Raw genomic sequence first — 15,804 nt, 5'->3', positions numbered from 1 at the left:
CTTCCTAAAAACTTTTGACTATGGAAATCCGGAGGATTTCCCTTCGACTAGGTTCGAATCTCCAAGCTAAGTGCTCGGAATTCCGGAACTTCGTCGGATCGACTCCCAGAGAGATTTCTAGGGCAGAACACTGCTCAAAAACCCCAGAATACTCAAGGAGGGAGTCAAAACAGAGTGAAAAGTGTGGAATGACGTCCAATTGACGTCATATTTATAGGGAATAGGCGCAATACGGCCTACAGGGGCAATACGGCCGTATTGAAATTTTTGAACTTCAATACGGTCGTATTGAAGTTCAATACGGTCGTATTGAAGTTCAGAAATTTCAATACGCCCGTATTGAGTTCGCTGCGGTTGTATTGAAGTGTCAATACGGTCGTACTGACTTCAGTACGGCCGTATTGAAGCTCCAATACGGCCGTATTAAGTTCAGTACGGCCGTATTGGGCTTTTTCCCTCCACTTCTTTATTTTGAGCTATTCTAAGACCTCTAGACCTACAGAGAACCCTCCTAGGGCCTTCGAGGAGTCCTTCTGGCTGATTATCCTTCAGTCTTCGAGAGTCTTCAAGCTTTATTTCCGACCCGGACAATTTTAGGGGTCTACAATCTAGAGAAATGTAAATTTTGTGTAGATAGTGTTGTATTCCTAGGTTTTATAATTAGAAAAAAAGGGGTTCATATGGACCCTGAGAAAATCAAGGCCATCCAAGAATGGCCCACTCCTAAAAGTGTTGGAGATAGTAAGAGCTTCCATGGTTTGGCAATGTAACGACCCGCCACGGTCTCTACACTTAGTGGAATCGCACTACAACTATTAACTAAGAGAATATTAAACTGGATACCACATACATACAGGCATAAATATAAAGATCAAAATAATTAAGTTTCTGTATATAAAATATAGCACCATATATGTACAGTCATCCCAAAATATTCCTTAGGGACGGTCAAGCACTGACAAAAAGAATGTTACCCAAAATGGTAACTCAAAACACGAGACTCAGCTCCTCGTCTCGCAACGATCACCTCTACTCCCAAGCTATTCCTGACCTGCTCCCATAACAAGTATGATCATCGCAGTTCCACCACATGGAAAACAAAAGAGTAAGCCAGAATTCAAAAATCAATAATACAAGTACAAAATAAAAATCTATACTACACATGCATCCCAAATCCTGTTCTTAAGGAACCTTTCATCTCAATCAATCATTCATTCATCAAACATGAAGTCAAACACCGCACTTCATCATGTCAATAATCATGCAGTAAATGCATCTCATGACAGATATCAATGCATATCAATCATCAAATGCGTCGTCACGCATACACCTAGGAGATCTCCATAACAATAGAGCTGTATAAGTGACATTCCATCCTACCGAAACCACCCCAACCGTTTTCACGCCCAAAGCGCCCGCTCGGTCACAGCTAAACAGGATATAATCCTCCCTCGGGTTTACTCGGATGATGTCACTTACACACTTGGAAGTCCAGATCCACCTTCAGGTATAGCACAGCTGGGTACGGGCTTACCACGACCTTGGCATGCATTAACCAAGTCAATTGTGGAGTTCGCCCACCGACTATCCGCAAGGATCCACGCACCTTCCCGAGTATTTGGTTAAGGGAATAACCCTCGACCTCATACCCCGCTCCAACACTAGCTAAGGACTTAGAGGAGACTCACCCAACCCAGTGGCCTATCTGAGCACCACTCTCCCAAATCCAGTGGCCTCCCAGAGCACCACTCTCATATATCAGTGGCCTATCCAAGCACCACTCTCAAGAGACTCTATGTGAGCTCTTCCAGTTCGAAAATATTTTTCCTCTCCTCAAGTCCTAGGCTAGACTCATGCCATAGGCATCACATGCAATCATGCATCATACATCATAATGGTCTGCCCACCATCATGATCAACAATCATACACATGTCATAAGACATCACATGCAATAATGCATCATTCATCATAAATGATCTATCCATCATTATGATCAATAAACATATTCATATTCAAACATTCATACGTATCATTACAAACATACATATGAATCATATCGCACCATACATACATATATGATCTAAAACTTTAACTTTAAACATGCATAAGCATCAATTTAAAACAACTATTTATAAATATAATTACGCTTGGCGCAGTCAGCTCGCACCTAGCCTAACACCAACCCAAGAGCTCTGAGCTCTTCCACGCCTGGCACACTCAACCTGCGCCCGGCCTAATCCCATTGAGTTTGTAAACTCACATATATCCTAAATAACAAACATTCTAGCTTCCCTTACCTGAAGATTGGCTCAGATAGCCAAAGACTGAACAAAAGTAGAATTTCCCCTCGAGGCTTAACTCAAAACTTCAGTCCTCTCAAAACAAGCTTTCTAATCTGAATTTCAAGAAAAGACAGAAGGAGTTATTGATCTAGAGGAGAAAAGGAGTTAAACAAGGAAATTTGGGAGAGAAAGGAGCTCACTGACCCAGATACCTTCTCTCTAAAACTTCTCTCTAGAATCAGAACTCCTCACGGCCGCCCCCTCACCCCTATTTATAGGCAATCCGGAGAGGCCAGAACGGCCCGTACCGAGTTTGGAACGACCCGTTCCGTACTCCCAATTCACACACAAAATCCACGCCCAGAACGGCCCGTTCTGAAAACAAAACGGCCCGTTCCGGGACTCATCCGGAACGACCCGTTCTCCCTCCGGAACGGCCAATTCTCCTTCCGGAACGGCCCGTTCTCCAACCAGAACGGCCCGTTCTGGATTTTGGAACGTCCCGTTCTCCCTCCGGAACGGCCTGTTCCCAACCACGAATTTCAGTTTAATTTAATAGCTTGGAACGACCCGTTCTAGATTGGGAACGGCCCGTTCCGGGCTACTAAATCAGCCACCATTTTTTTTTTTAAACTACGTTACAATACTCCCCAACAAACAGGAATTTTCGTCCCCGAAAATAGGTCTACCTGAAGAGAGGAATGGATACTGTTCCTTGAACTGACTCTCCACCTCCCAGGTAACCTCACCAGTAGCTGCATCCCAAACAATTCTCACCAAGCCGATGGATTTGCCACAAAGCTTCTTCAACTTGTGATTAACCACAGCTACCGATCTCTTCTGATAGGTCAAGTTCTCTCTAACTTGCACCTCATTCATCTCTACTACTTGACTCAGGTCTCTGATGTAGTCCTCAACTGTGAAACGTGAAACACATGCTCTCCCTCTTCAAATTCTAGAGGTCTCCTCCTCCTATCAGCATAGGACTTTCATCAACTCTGGGTAACCCTCAACCTTTCCTGAATCTATCTCACCATCTCAGTAGTCTGAAGAACTAACTCTAGACCAACCACTACTGACTCACCCTCCTGATACCAACATAATGGAGTTCTACACCTCCTACCATACAAAGCCTTAAAAGGTGTCATGCCAATAATCAAGTGATAACTGTTATTATAAATAAACTTTACCAATGGTAACACCTCTTCCCAGCTACCCAGATGATCCAACACATAAGCTCTCAAGAGATCCTCCATTGACTGAATTGTCCTCTCCGACTGACCATCTTTCTGTGGATGATAAAAAGAACTCAACCTCAACCTTGTTTCCAAAGCCTGATGTAGAGTCTGCCAACATGGAAGTAAACCTTGGATCTCTGTCAAAGATAATACTAGAAGGCACTCCATGCAACCGTACTATCTCCCTGATTTACAACTGTGCAAGCCTCTCCAAGGACCACCTCTTGATAGGAAGAAAGTGCGCACACTTTGTCAACCTATCAACAATCACTCAAATAGAGTCATTGTTCCTAGCTGTCCTAGGCAACCGAACCACAAAGTCCTTAGTGACATTATCACACTTCCACTCGAAAATCTCCATCAGCACTAAGCTCAAAGCACTAAGCTCAAACCCAGCTGCCCTCTTAATACCAAGCAATCCCAAAATCCTCAACAATTCTAGATCTTGTAATTGCTTAGTTCCCACCTGTCTAAAGAACTCATTAGTTATGGTGATCATACCATAACTAATATGATCATGAACAACCACCATCTCTAGTCTCAAATCTCTAAACTACTCAATCAGCTCCAACTCCTAAATCAACATAACTGACACATGAATGGATTTCCTACTCAATACATTCGCTACCACACTTGCCTTCCCAGGATGATACATCAACTTAAAATCAAAGTCCTTTAGGAATTCCATCCACCTTCTCTGCCTCATATTCAACTCCTTCTGATCATTAAATACCCTGAATCTCGTACCATATAGATAGTGCCTCCATGACTTCAAGGCAAACACCGCAGATGCAAGCTCCAAATCATGAGTAGGATAATTTCTTTCATGAGTCTTAAGTTGCCTCAAAGCATACGCTACTACTCTCCCTTCCTGCATCAACATACAGCCCAACCCCTGGTGAGAAGCATCACAGCACACATCAAAATACTCACCAGTGTCAGGTAACACCAAAGCTGGAGAAGTAGTCAATCACCCCTTCAATTCATGAAAACTTTGCTCACAAGCGTCCATCCAAACTAAAAGCTGATCTTTCCAAGTCAGTTAAGTCAAAGGCATTACTATTCGAGAGAAACTCTTCATGAATCTCTTATAGTAACCTGTTAACCCAACAAAACTCCTAATCTCTGTAGCAGTCATCGGATGCTCCCACTGAATCACAGCATCCACCTTGGCTGGATCTACTGCAATCCCCTCTGCCGATATCACATGCCCCAAAAATTTCACCTCGGACAACCAAAACTCACACTTGGACAGTTTGGCATACAACTGTCTCTCCCTCAACACCTCCAAAACCGACCTTGGACAGTTTGGCATACAACTGTCTCTCCCTCAACACCTCCAAAACCGACCTCAAATGCTCACGGTGATCCTCCAATGATCTAGAATACACCAAAATATCATCAATGAAGACCACCACAAATCTGTCCAAGAACGGTCTAAAGATCCTATTCATGTAATCCTTGAACACTGCTGGAGCATTAGTGACACCAAAAGGCATCCCCACATACTCATAGTGGCCATACCTAGTCCTGAAAGCAGTCTTCGGTATGTCACTCTCCTTCACCCTGATCTGATGGTATCCAGATCTCAAATCAATCTTTGAAAACACTGAAGCTCCCCTCAGCTGATCCATCAAATCATCAATCCTCGGAAGTGGATACTTATTCTTTATCGTTAATTTATTCAGCTGCCGATAATCAACACACAAACGGGCCCTACCATCTTTCTTCTTCACTAACAGTACCGGGGCACCCCAAGGAGAAACACTGGGCCTCACCATCTGTTTCTCCAACAAATCCTCAATCTGTTTCTTCAGCTCTACCAACTCAGCTGGAGCCATCCTATAAGAAGCCACTGATACCGGTCCTGCACCTGGTACCAGATCAATGCTAAACTCAACATCACGTTTGGGTGGCAGTCCTGGCACATCATCTAGAAACACCACAGGAAATTCACTGATAATCTCGATCCCAGCGATAGCTCTCTTTGTCTCAATACTCAAAGCTGCAAACAACATGAAGCACTCAGCCCCATCCCTCATCAACTGCTCAGCCTGACCTGCTGATACTAACACCTCATCCTCTAACTGAGGAAACACCAACTCTCTCCGAGCACAATCTATAAGGATGTGATGGGCAGATAACCAATCCATCCCTAAGATTATCTGGATATCCACCATGGGCAACACAATCAGGTTCACTCAGAACCTCCTACCAGACACCTCTATCGGGCATCTCACACACATCTTCGACGTCACCACAGAAACTGAAGCCGGAGTAGACAGAAAAAAATCAACATGCAAGGAAGATACTGACAAATCCAATCTCTTTACACAATCAACAGAAATTAAAGAATGCGTGGCACCAGAATCGAACAAAAATAAAATATCCTCACCTGCTGCCTTCCCCTTTCCCTTTACCAAGTCTGATGAAGTGGAAGCCTCTGCACCTGACAATGCAAACACTCTCCCCGCAGCTGTAGGTCTGGGTGGCCTCAGGGCACTCCCAGATGAAGTCGGCGGTTGTCGCCACCGGCCCGAAACGGGCTTTCGGCATTCGCGAAGACGGTCGAGCTCGCTTTTATTTTAGTTTTGAAAATGTATTGGATTATTAGAACGACTTGTTCTCAAACTGAGACCTTGTCGATCTTATCCAATTTATTTATTAAATGTCTCACCAATCCATATTAATCCCAAGCGGGACCCTCCATGGATTAGTGGTTTTCGCAAAAGGAGGGTTCGTGGAGTCGCCACCAATGTTTTACTCAAAACATTGGAAAAAGGGATAAGGCAATTGATTTTATAAATCAACTTTGGCCATTACAACCAGAGTTGGGTAAGGGAGTCGGTTACGCGTGGGGAAGGTGTTAGCACCCCACAGCGCCCCTTTCGGGTTCCCTATGACAGATTATTTCTAAAATAACAGTGTAAAATTACTAAATTACCCCTATTTATTATAAGCAATTATAAATTAACTATCTACATGATGACAGTTTAAATATGCACACAAAAAGCAGTAAAAGGAAGGACTTTAAGAAGAAACCTTTGAAGCGTGCTTTTATATATTTCGTAAAACTGGGAAGCTTTTTGGCGTTCCCTCGCTCTACAAGCCCGCTCGCTTCCTCCTATAAAATTTTGACTATGGAAATCCGGAGGATTTCCCTTCGACTAGGTTCGAATCTCCAAGCTAAGTGCTCGGAATTCCAGAACTTCGTCGGATCGACTCCCGGAGAGATTTCTAGGGCAGAACACTGCTCAAAAACCCCAGAATACTCAAGGAGGGAGTCAAAACTGAGTGTGAAAGTGTGAAATGACGTCCAATTGACGTCATATTTATAGGGAACAGGCCCAATACGGGCTACAGAATCAATACGGCCATATTGAAATTTTTGAACTTCAATACGGCCGTATTGAGTTCAATACGGCCGTATTGAGTTCAATACGGCCGTATTGAAGCTCAGAAATTTCAATATGGCCGTATTGAGTTCACTGCGGCTGTATTGAAGCTTCAATACGGCCGTATTGATTTCAGTACGGCCGTATTGAAGTTTCAGAAACTTCAATACGCCGTATTGAGTTCACTGCGGCCATATTGAAGCTTCAATACGGCCGTATTAAGTTTAGTACGGCCGTATTGGGCTTCATTCCCTCCACTTCCTTATTTTTAAGCTATTCTAAGACCTCTAGACCTACAGAGAACCCTCCTAGGGCCTTCCAGGAGTCCTTCTGGCTGATCTTCCTTCAGTCTTCGAGAGTCTTCAAGCTTTATTTCCGACCCGGACAATTTTAGGGGTCTACAGCTGCCCCCCCTTTACTTAGTCAAACGGTCTTTTGGTGTACCGGCTGACAAGTAAAGGAGTTGACCCAATTGTCCGGGTGATGTGCCAACCTTCTGACTTGTAGCGTCTTCCGGTGGAAAATTATTGAGTAGCCTCTCCAGGTTGTTGCATACCTCGGCGCTTCTGACAACCTCGGTAGCTAAGTTTAACACCAACGTGCCTCTGACGACGCTGATGGCTGAGTATTGTCTCTCCAGACCTTGAGTATTGTCTCTCCAGACCTTGAGTACTGTCTCTCCAGACTTTGAGTACTGTCTCTCCAGACCTTGTTTGAGTACCGTCTCTCCAGACTTTGTTTGAGTACCGTCTCTCCAGACTTTGTTTGAGTACTGTCTCTCCAGACTTTGTTTGAGTACTGTCTCTCCAGACTTTGAGTACCGTCTCTCCAGACTTTGATTGAGTACCGTCTCTCCAGACTTTGTTTGAGTACCGTCTCTCCAGACTTTGTTTGAGTACCGTCTCTCCAGACCTTGTTTGAGTACCGTCTCTCCAGACTTGTGCATACCTCGGTGCTCTCAACAACTGGGTAGCTGAGTATTGCCTTTTAGGCTTTGAGATGATTTTGTCTCCACAGTCCACGATGCTGCTTCGACGGTTTTTTCTGATTTTGTGCCACTGAGGGCTGGATAACGCAGGGATCCGTCTAGGGGATGTGCAGTCATTCACAGGTTCCTGTGCCCCAACTTGCATTGCATTGTTGGTACCCATGGGGAATTTCTGACTCCTTGGGGTGTAGACACAGATGCTCTTTCTCTCTGAGTTGAGCGATGCCTTATGTTTGGCTGACGTCCTTTGACGTTGGTGGAGTATCCCGGTTTATCCTTATTCGGGTATCTCTTTTTGATTTTCTGATTTTTGCTGCCTCTGTGTAGGCTGTTATCCGCTGGGGATTCTGGATGTTGATTTTGTCTCCACAGTCCACGATGCTGCTTCGACGATTGTTTTTGATTTTTGTGCCACTGAGGGCTGGATAACGCAGGGATCCGTCTAGGGGATGTGCAGTTACTCATAGGTTCTTGTGTCCCAACTTTTCATTGAGTAGTTGGCGCCCATTGAGGAATTTCTGTTTCCTTGGGGTGTAGACACGAAGATGCTCTTTCTGAGATGAGCAGTGCCTTATGATTGGCTGACGTCCTTTGGACGTTGGTGGAGTATCCCGGTTATCCTTATTCGGGTAACTCTTTTTAATTTTTGGATTTTGTTGCCTCTGTGTAGGCTGTTATCCGCCAGGGGATTTTGTCATTGGTTTGTGATTGGCCTCTTCTGTTAGGCGTATCAGCTTGACGTTCAATGATTGGCTAAGAGCCGGATTCCACTTGGGGAATGATTATTGATCTTTTTATGATTTTTTCCTTTTGAAGGAGTGCCTCTTATGTAGGCGACTGAGGAATTGGGGTTCAGTGTTCGGCTGAGTGCCGGATTCCGCTTGGGGAATATTTATTGATATTTTTTGATTTTTCTCCTTTTGCAGGGATGCCTCTGAGTAGGCGATTGGGGAATGAGGGATCTTATGTATCCCAGAGTATTATTTAGGAAGCCTCTTCAGGCTTAGCCTCACTCAGCGCTTTGAGTCGGAGAGCTATCTTCCACTGAGGAAGTGTTAAGTCCTTTGACTTGTATATACTGTTTGGATGATCGCACTTCCATTGGGGATTGCGTCGATTTTGCTTTGATAGCTCTCGCTGGGGATTCGTTCCGTGAGCTTGAGTTGAGGTTTCTCTGGGGAGTATTATTTCTGCGAGCCTCTCTAGGCTCAATTATTTTGAGAGAGTATTATTTCTGCAAGCCTCTCCAGGCTTAATTATTCTGTATAATTTGTTGGATTTTCTGTATTTTGCCTTTTTTGTCGATTTTGGCTTTTTCTGTGTTTTTGCCTTTTTTATTGATTTTGGCTTTTTCTGTGTTTTTGCCTTTTTTGTTGATTTCGGCTTTTTCCGTACAGAAATGTCTCAGTTATTCTGAGAGAGTATTATTTCGGCGAGCCTCTCCAGGCTCAATTATTCTGAAAGAGTATTATTTCGGCGAGCCTCTCCAGGCTCAGTTATTCTGAGAGTATTCTTTCGGCAAGCCTCTCCAGGCTCAGTTATTCTGAGAGTATTCTTTCGGCAAGCCTCTCCAGGCTCAGTTATTCTGAGAGTATTCTTTCGGCAAGCCTCTCCAGGCTCAGTTATTTTGAGAGTATTCTTTCGGCAAGCCTCTCCAGGCTCAGTTATTCTGAGAGTATTCTTTCGGCAAGCCTCTCCAGGCTCAGTTATTCTGTATGACGCTGTTGATTTTCTGAATCTTTGCATTTTGTTTGCTGCTGTCATACACAAGCAATTTTTCTATTTTTCTATTTTATGCAATTGCCTCATGATGAGGTCTTTGAATGTGCAATTAATGTGCGCGATGCACAAAATGCAAGTTTAATTATTTTATTTTTGGAAAAAATGAATGGCTCCCCTTATCCTCTTCTTCTTGGAGGAATTTTGTCATTGATGTGAGGGAGGATTTCTGTTATTGCCAATACGGCCGTTATTCATTTCAGTATGCCCGTATTGAATTGAAAATTTGTTCATAACCCTAATTTTGGTACGGGCGTACTGAACATGATACGGGCGTATTGTTTTTCTGAGGTTTATATTTTTTGTTTTTTCAATAAACAGAGAATAAGCGATCTTCAAGTACACCTATCATCTGTATGCATGTATGCAGTATGATGCACCTAATTCTATTTGATTCTTTTTTCAAAAGAATTAACCGATGCGTTTTTGTGTTTGGATTTTGCCATTCCTCCAGACGGGCTGTGCGCTGCCGACTTCTGTAACCGAGGAATGATGCGTATTATATTTGAGATTTGGTGTCATCAACCAAATGATCCTTCCCTTTCTTTAGAAGATGTGTCAACCCTCCTATTGGCCACTATATCTCCATGTTTCCACTAGATTATTCAAAAATCGTTGGGACAAGAGAGAAAAGAAGGAAAAGGTATATTTTTCAAAAGTTTGTGTTTTAGAGGGGATTATTTTATTTTTTGAAAAATGGATTTTGTAAGAATGGCTGGCCAATGGTAGGCTTAAATGTTTAGGTTTGTTCGATTAAACACTTATGAGGTTAAGCACATCTTTGTTATTAATGATTGTGCTTTGACAACTTGGATAGCTTTTCTTGAGCCCCTTGTTGATGGTACCATCATGGATTTATTTTGTTTTTTTCTTTTTTTGACGGCCCTAACTTTTGCCTAAAACACCCTTTTGTGATGTCTTAGCGGGCTTTTGTTTTTGTTCATTATTTTGTAACCCTAATTTTTGCCTAGGTCACCCTTTTGTGGGATTCCTAGCGGGTCTTTTGCTCTTATTTTTGTGCAGCCCCCTTTTTGGGTTTCCTGCCGAGCTTTTTGTTTTTTAGGATTTTTGTCCTGAATGGATTTCTTTTATCCATGACGGCACTTATTGAGGCCAAGGAAAGGTGCTCCAAGTTGTCGTGCACACTTCCACACAAAATGATGTGGGTTTATTGATTATTAAGACGATTTTAACCTCACTTATGTTCATTCAAACAGGGTTAAATAATGTGGTTTAGAATTTTATTGCAAGCAAGAAAAGAAGCAATAAGAAATAATGAAGAATGATTTTATTATAATCATAGTGGAAACATGTGCCCTATCGAGGCTCGGGGGTCGGGCTGTCCCCGAGGAGTAATCTCTAATAGTCATCGGGTTTACACATCCCTATCGGAAGGAGGAGAACACTTGATGACGACGACCGGCCTTGACGCTTGTGAACCGGCCTTCCTAAAGATCTGGCTTAAAGAACGTCGAGAAGGATCTTGATTCCTCTTCGTTCTTTGATCTTTGTTAGGGTTGTATCCTAACCCTTGTTTCCCCGGATTATCCTTGATAATGGGTAGCTCCGGGATTCCTTGGGAGTCCTTGCCTAATCCTTGTCCCGGCAAGTATCCGTTCTTGGTGAGCATGGAGGCTACCTTCTTCATTTCTCGGGGAAACATTTCGACATCGGCGATTTCCAATGCTTGGAAGGCGGTTTCTAAAGCTTCCTCCGCTGCATCCACGTAAGATATGGTGGATGGTTTGCTGATGAGTATGTCATCTTCAGCTTGTACAGTCACCAGCTTGTCACCCACTGTGAATTTGACTTTCTGATGGAACGTAGAAGGAACAGCTTTTGCATCATGAATCCAAGGTCGGCCGAGGAGACAGCTGTATGCGGGAGTAATGTCCATCACTTGGAATTCGACATTAAAGATAGTGGGTCAAATTTGGATTGGAAGATTGATCTCTCCCACCACTTCTCTTTTAGAACCATCGAAGGCTCGAACGATCATGTTGCTCGGGCGCATTTGGACTCCCTTGATTGCCAATTGCTTGAGCGTTCTTTTTGGCATCACATTCAAGGAAGATCCATTATCTACCAAGACTTTAGCGATGTGATACTCCTTGCACTTTATAGAGATGTGCAAGGGCTTGTTGTGGTTTGATCCCTCGGCGGGGATTTCTTCATCGATGAAGGTGAGGTGATCATTAGCCTTGATGTGACTAACAATCCCCTCAAACTCGTCTTGGGAGATAGTGTGCGACACGTATGCCTCGTTCAAGACTTTCAACAGAGCTTGCCGATGCGGTTCAGAGCATAGGATCAACGACAATAGAGTAATCTTTGCTGGCGTCTTATGAAGTTGATCCATGATGGAGTACTCGCTCTGTCGGATATATTTTAACAGCTTGTCTGTCTCCTCCTCGGATTCCTTATTTTCCTCAGTTTTTTCTTCTTTTTCTTTCCCTTTATTCTTGGGAGCTTTGTCATGAAGATCTTCGGGAGTGTAGATCCTGCCACTCCTAGTCATGCCCCCAAGTCCAGCGATGTTGGAGATATCGCTGTCGGCAGAAGAGTGGATGTCGTATATCCACGGCACAGCCTTATTTGATTTGTAAGGGAAAGGCCTTGGAACTGTGATCCTTAATGGTGTCGGACCTTCCCCTTTATTCGTCTTGATTACCAACAACGGAGTTGATGTGCGCTCGATTGGCACGGTTGTTGGCTTACACTTGATAACGAACGGCGTGCGATCCATTCTTTGAACATACGCATCGACTAATCCTTTCTTTTTATTAATGTTTATTAATGGATTACTAGGAGAGATGTATGAATGACTCCTAGATCCCTCCATGATCTATATGCATGATATGAGATGATGGTGGTGAATATGCATGCATAGTGTTTATTCAACTAAGCATTATCATGTTTTTAGGATGTCCCTAAGATGATGCATGATATTGCTTGGTTTGGATAAATGACCCTTTTTTCCTTTTTTTTGGGTATTTTTTATTTTATATAATTTTTGTATTTTTTGGGTGAAAAGGGAAACTACCTATATGAATGTGATGAAGGTAGATGTTAACACCGTATAATGGAAGATTCTTATTCCTATTTATTCTTATTTTTTAAAAGAATAGGAATGTTGTATGTTTAAAGAAATGCAATGTATGCTCAAACAATTTCACATAAACAATGCACAAACAATTCACTCATCCACGAACAGTCACGAGCGAATCACGAGGTAGGGGTCTCCTGCAGAAAAGTGCATATTCAAGGAGGATCTAACTGTTCTCACTTGGTCAAAGGCCCCCAAGGTGCCCCCATTATAGGGACCCAATTCCTCTCGTCGTAGGTCGATGGAAAGCTCCAACGCACCGTCGGACTCAAGTTCATGGTTATCACCTTGAGTGATGTTTTCCGACAACGGTCTACGGGCACCTATAGACCCATTCGACAACCGGCCGTACTAACATCCACTCCCTATGGTTAATGACTCATGCCCCCGGGTATAGAGGGAACTGTTGTGTGCAAAGGTTTGTGTACAGTTTGTATTTCAAACAATTGCGGAATTTTAAACATACAACAGTTATTTAAAGCCATATAATAAATCATGTTATCATACAAGCAAGGGGTAACGAAGTAATTTTTAACTATTATTTGTTAAAAACAATCTGTCACTAAATGGGACTGACTCTCGAGGCTTCCCCAGTGGAGTCGCCATCTGTCGCCACCGGCCCGAAACGGGCTTTCGGCATTCGCGAAGACGGTCGAGCTCGCTTTTATTTTAGTTTTGAAAATGTATTGGATTATTAGAACGACTTGTTCTCAAACTGAGACCTTGTCGATCTTATCCAATTTATTTATTAAATGTCTCACCAATCCATATTAATTCCAAGCGGGACCCTCCATGGATTAGTGGTTTTCGCAAAAGGAGGGTTCGTGGAGTCGCCACCAATGTTTTACTCAAAACATTGGAAAAAGGGATAAGGCAATTGATTTTATAAATCAACTTTGGCCATTACAACCAGAGTTGGGTAAGGGAGTCGGTTACGCGTGGGGAAGGTGTTAGCACCCCACAGCGTCCCTTTCGGGTTCCCTATGACAGATTATTTCTAAAATAACAGTGTAAAATTACTAAATTACCCCTATTTATTATAAGCAATTATAAATTAACTATCTACATGATGACAGTTTAAATATGCACACAGAAAGCAGTAAAAGGAAGGACTTTAAGAAGAAACCTTTGAAGCGTGCTTTTATATATTTCGTAAAATTGGGAAGCTTTTTGGCGTTCCCTCGCTCTACAAGCCCGCTCGCTTCCTCCTATAAAATTTTGACTATGGAAATCCGGAGGATTTCCCTTCGACTAGGTTCGAATCTCCAAGCTAAGTGCTCGGAATTCCAGAACTTCGTCGGATCGACTCCCGGAGAGATTTCTAGGGCAGAACACTGCTCAAAAACCCCAGAATACTCAAGGAGGGAGTCAAAACTGAGTGTGAAAGTGTGAAATGACGTCCAATTGACGTCATATTTATAGGGAACAGGCCCAATACGGGCTACAGAATCAATACGGCCATATTGAAATTTTTGAACTTCAATACGGCCGTATTGAGTTCAATACGGCCGTATTGAAGCTCAGAAATTTCAATATGGCCGTATTGAGTTCACTGCGGCTGTATTGAAGCTTCAATACGGCCGTATTGATTTCAGTACGGCCGTATTGAAGTTTCAGAAACTTCAATACGCCGTATTGAGTTCACTGCGGCCATATTGAAGCTTCAATACGGCCGTATTAAGTTTAGTACGGCCGTATTGGGCTTCATTCCCTCCACTTCCTTATTTTTAAGCTATTCTAAGACCTCTAGACCTACAGAGAACCCTCCTAGGGCCTTCCAGGAGTCCTTCTGGCTGATCTTCCTTCAGTCTTCGAGAGTCTTCAAGCTTTATTTCCGACCCGGACAATTTTAGGGGTCTACAGCGGTGTCTGAGAATCTCTAGAGATGTGGCCTGGCCTACCACATCTAAAGCAAACATTCCCCGGAAGGGAACAATCTCTCACCATATGTGCTCCTCCACATCGATAGCACCGCACCGACTGTGCTCCACCCTAAGGAGTAACAGGTCGAGGTCCCCTACTAACAGCTCCTCGTTGAGACTGCACAGGTCTGTCATAGGGTCCCCTCTGCTGGCCTCCCCTCCTGGACCCAGATGATCCCTCCTGAACTCTAGCAGCCTTATCACTGCTACCACCACCCTCTAAACTCTCAACAGTCTTTGCCTTCTCAACCAAGGCAGGAAACTCCACTATGGACATAGAGACTATGACCCTCTTCAGCTCGTGTCTCAAACCCTCTGCAAACTTTCTACATCTCCAAGCCTCAGATATGGCCTGAGAGTAGAAACGAGCTAAATGCTCAAACCTCATAGCATACTCAGAAACAGACAAGCTCCCCTGATGTAATCTCATGAACTCTGCCTCCTTAGAGTATCTAACGCTATCCGGGAAATATTTCTCCAAAAAGACCCTCCTAAAGCAATCCCAGTCAACAATCACAACCTTGCTCTCTAACATCTGCCTGGTGCCTCTCCACCAATACTCAGCCTCGCCCCCCAGCATGTAAACTGCATAAGCCAACTTTCTCTCATCAGAAGATCCCAAAACACTGAAAATCTTCTCCATGTCCCTCAACCACTGATCTGCCACATCAGGATCCGAATCCCCTCGGAACTGAGGAGGCTGACATCCCCTGAACTCTGCTAAATCTCTCCCCTCCTGAGAGACCACCGGTCTAGCTGCCTCAGCCGCAGCTCTAGCTGCCTCCATATGAGCAAAGTGAGCACTTTGCTGCTGCATCGCCATGGCTATCATCTCCATGGCCCTAGCAATCTGGTCATACTGGGGTCTCACCATACTACAAGAATTCAAACATCCTATTTAGTAACATAATACCCCCATAATTCACCAAAGGCTAGCACATATCAGAGATATGACACAACAGAAACCTAGAAGAATCACTCCCCACAGAGTATCCTAAAAGACTCGACCGGCTCTAATACCATAAAAGTGTAACGACCCGCCACGGTCTCTACACTTAGTGGAATCGCACTACAACTATTAACTAAGAGAACA

At 43.6% G+C, this 15,804-nt stretch overlaps 1 protein-coding gene across 1 annotated transcript; it reads right to left on the bottom strand.

Annotated features, from left to right (window-relative positions):
• Positions 1 to 3,792: 3,792 nt before the first annotated feature.
• On the bottom strand, positions 3,793 to 15,498 carry LOC145957984 (uncharacterized). The gene is made up of 6 exons (XM_083074429.1): positions 15,095 to 15,498; positions 14,815 to 15,037; positions 5,737 to 5,848; positions 5,402 to 5,640; positions 4,582 to 4,671; positions 3,793 to 3,987 (listed from the first exon to the last, which is right to left on the bottom strand). The coding sequence occupies exons 1-6, from the start codon at positions 15,496 to 15,498 to the stop codon at positions 3,793 to 3,795; spliced, it is 1,263 nt and encodes a 420-aa protein (XP_082930555.1).
• Positions 15,499 to 15,804: the final 306 nt, after the last annotated feature.

This window comes from Cajanus cajan, chromosome 5 (genome assembly GCF_000230855.2).
Source record: "Cajanus cajan strain Asha chromosome 5, NIPB_CcT2T_4, whole genome shotgun sequence".
In the NCBI taxonomy this organism is placed as follows: Eukaryota; Viridiplantae; Streptophyta; class Magnoliopsida; order Fabales; family Fabaceae; genus Cajanus; species Cajanus cajan.
The sequence above is the reverse complement of the archived record's forward strand: the minus strand, read 5'-3'. Positions and strand labels throughout refer to the sequence as shown.

Bases quoted from the DNA above. Each gene is read 5' to 3' on its own strand.
- LOC145957984 (XM_083074429.1), bottom strand. From the start codon at position 15,498: ATGGAGGCAGCTAGAGCTGCGGCTGAGGCAGCTAGACCGGTGGTCTCT. The intron at 5,641-5,736 runs GTAGGAGGTTCT...ACATCCTTATAG, and splicing joins ATGCCCGATAGAGGTGTCTG to ATTGTGCTCGGAGAGAGTTG. The intron at 4,672-5,401 runs GTACCAGGTGCA...GCTGTGATTCAG, and splicing joins TTGAGTTTAGCATTGATCTG to TGGGAGCATCCGATGACTGC.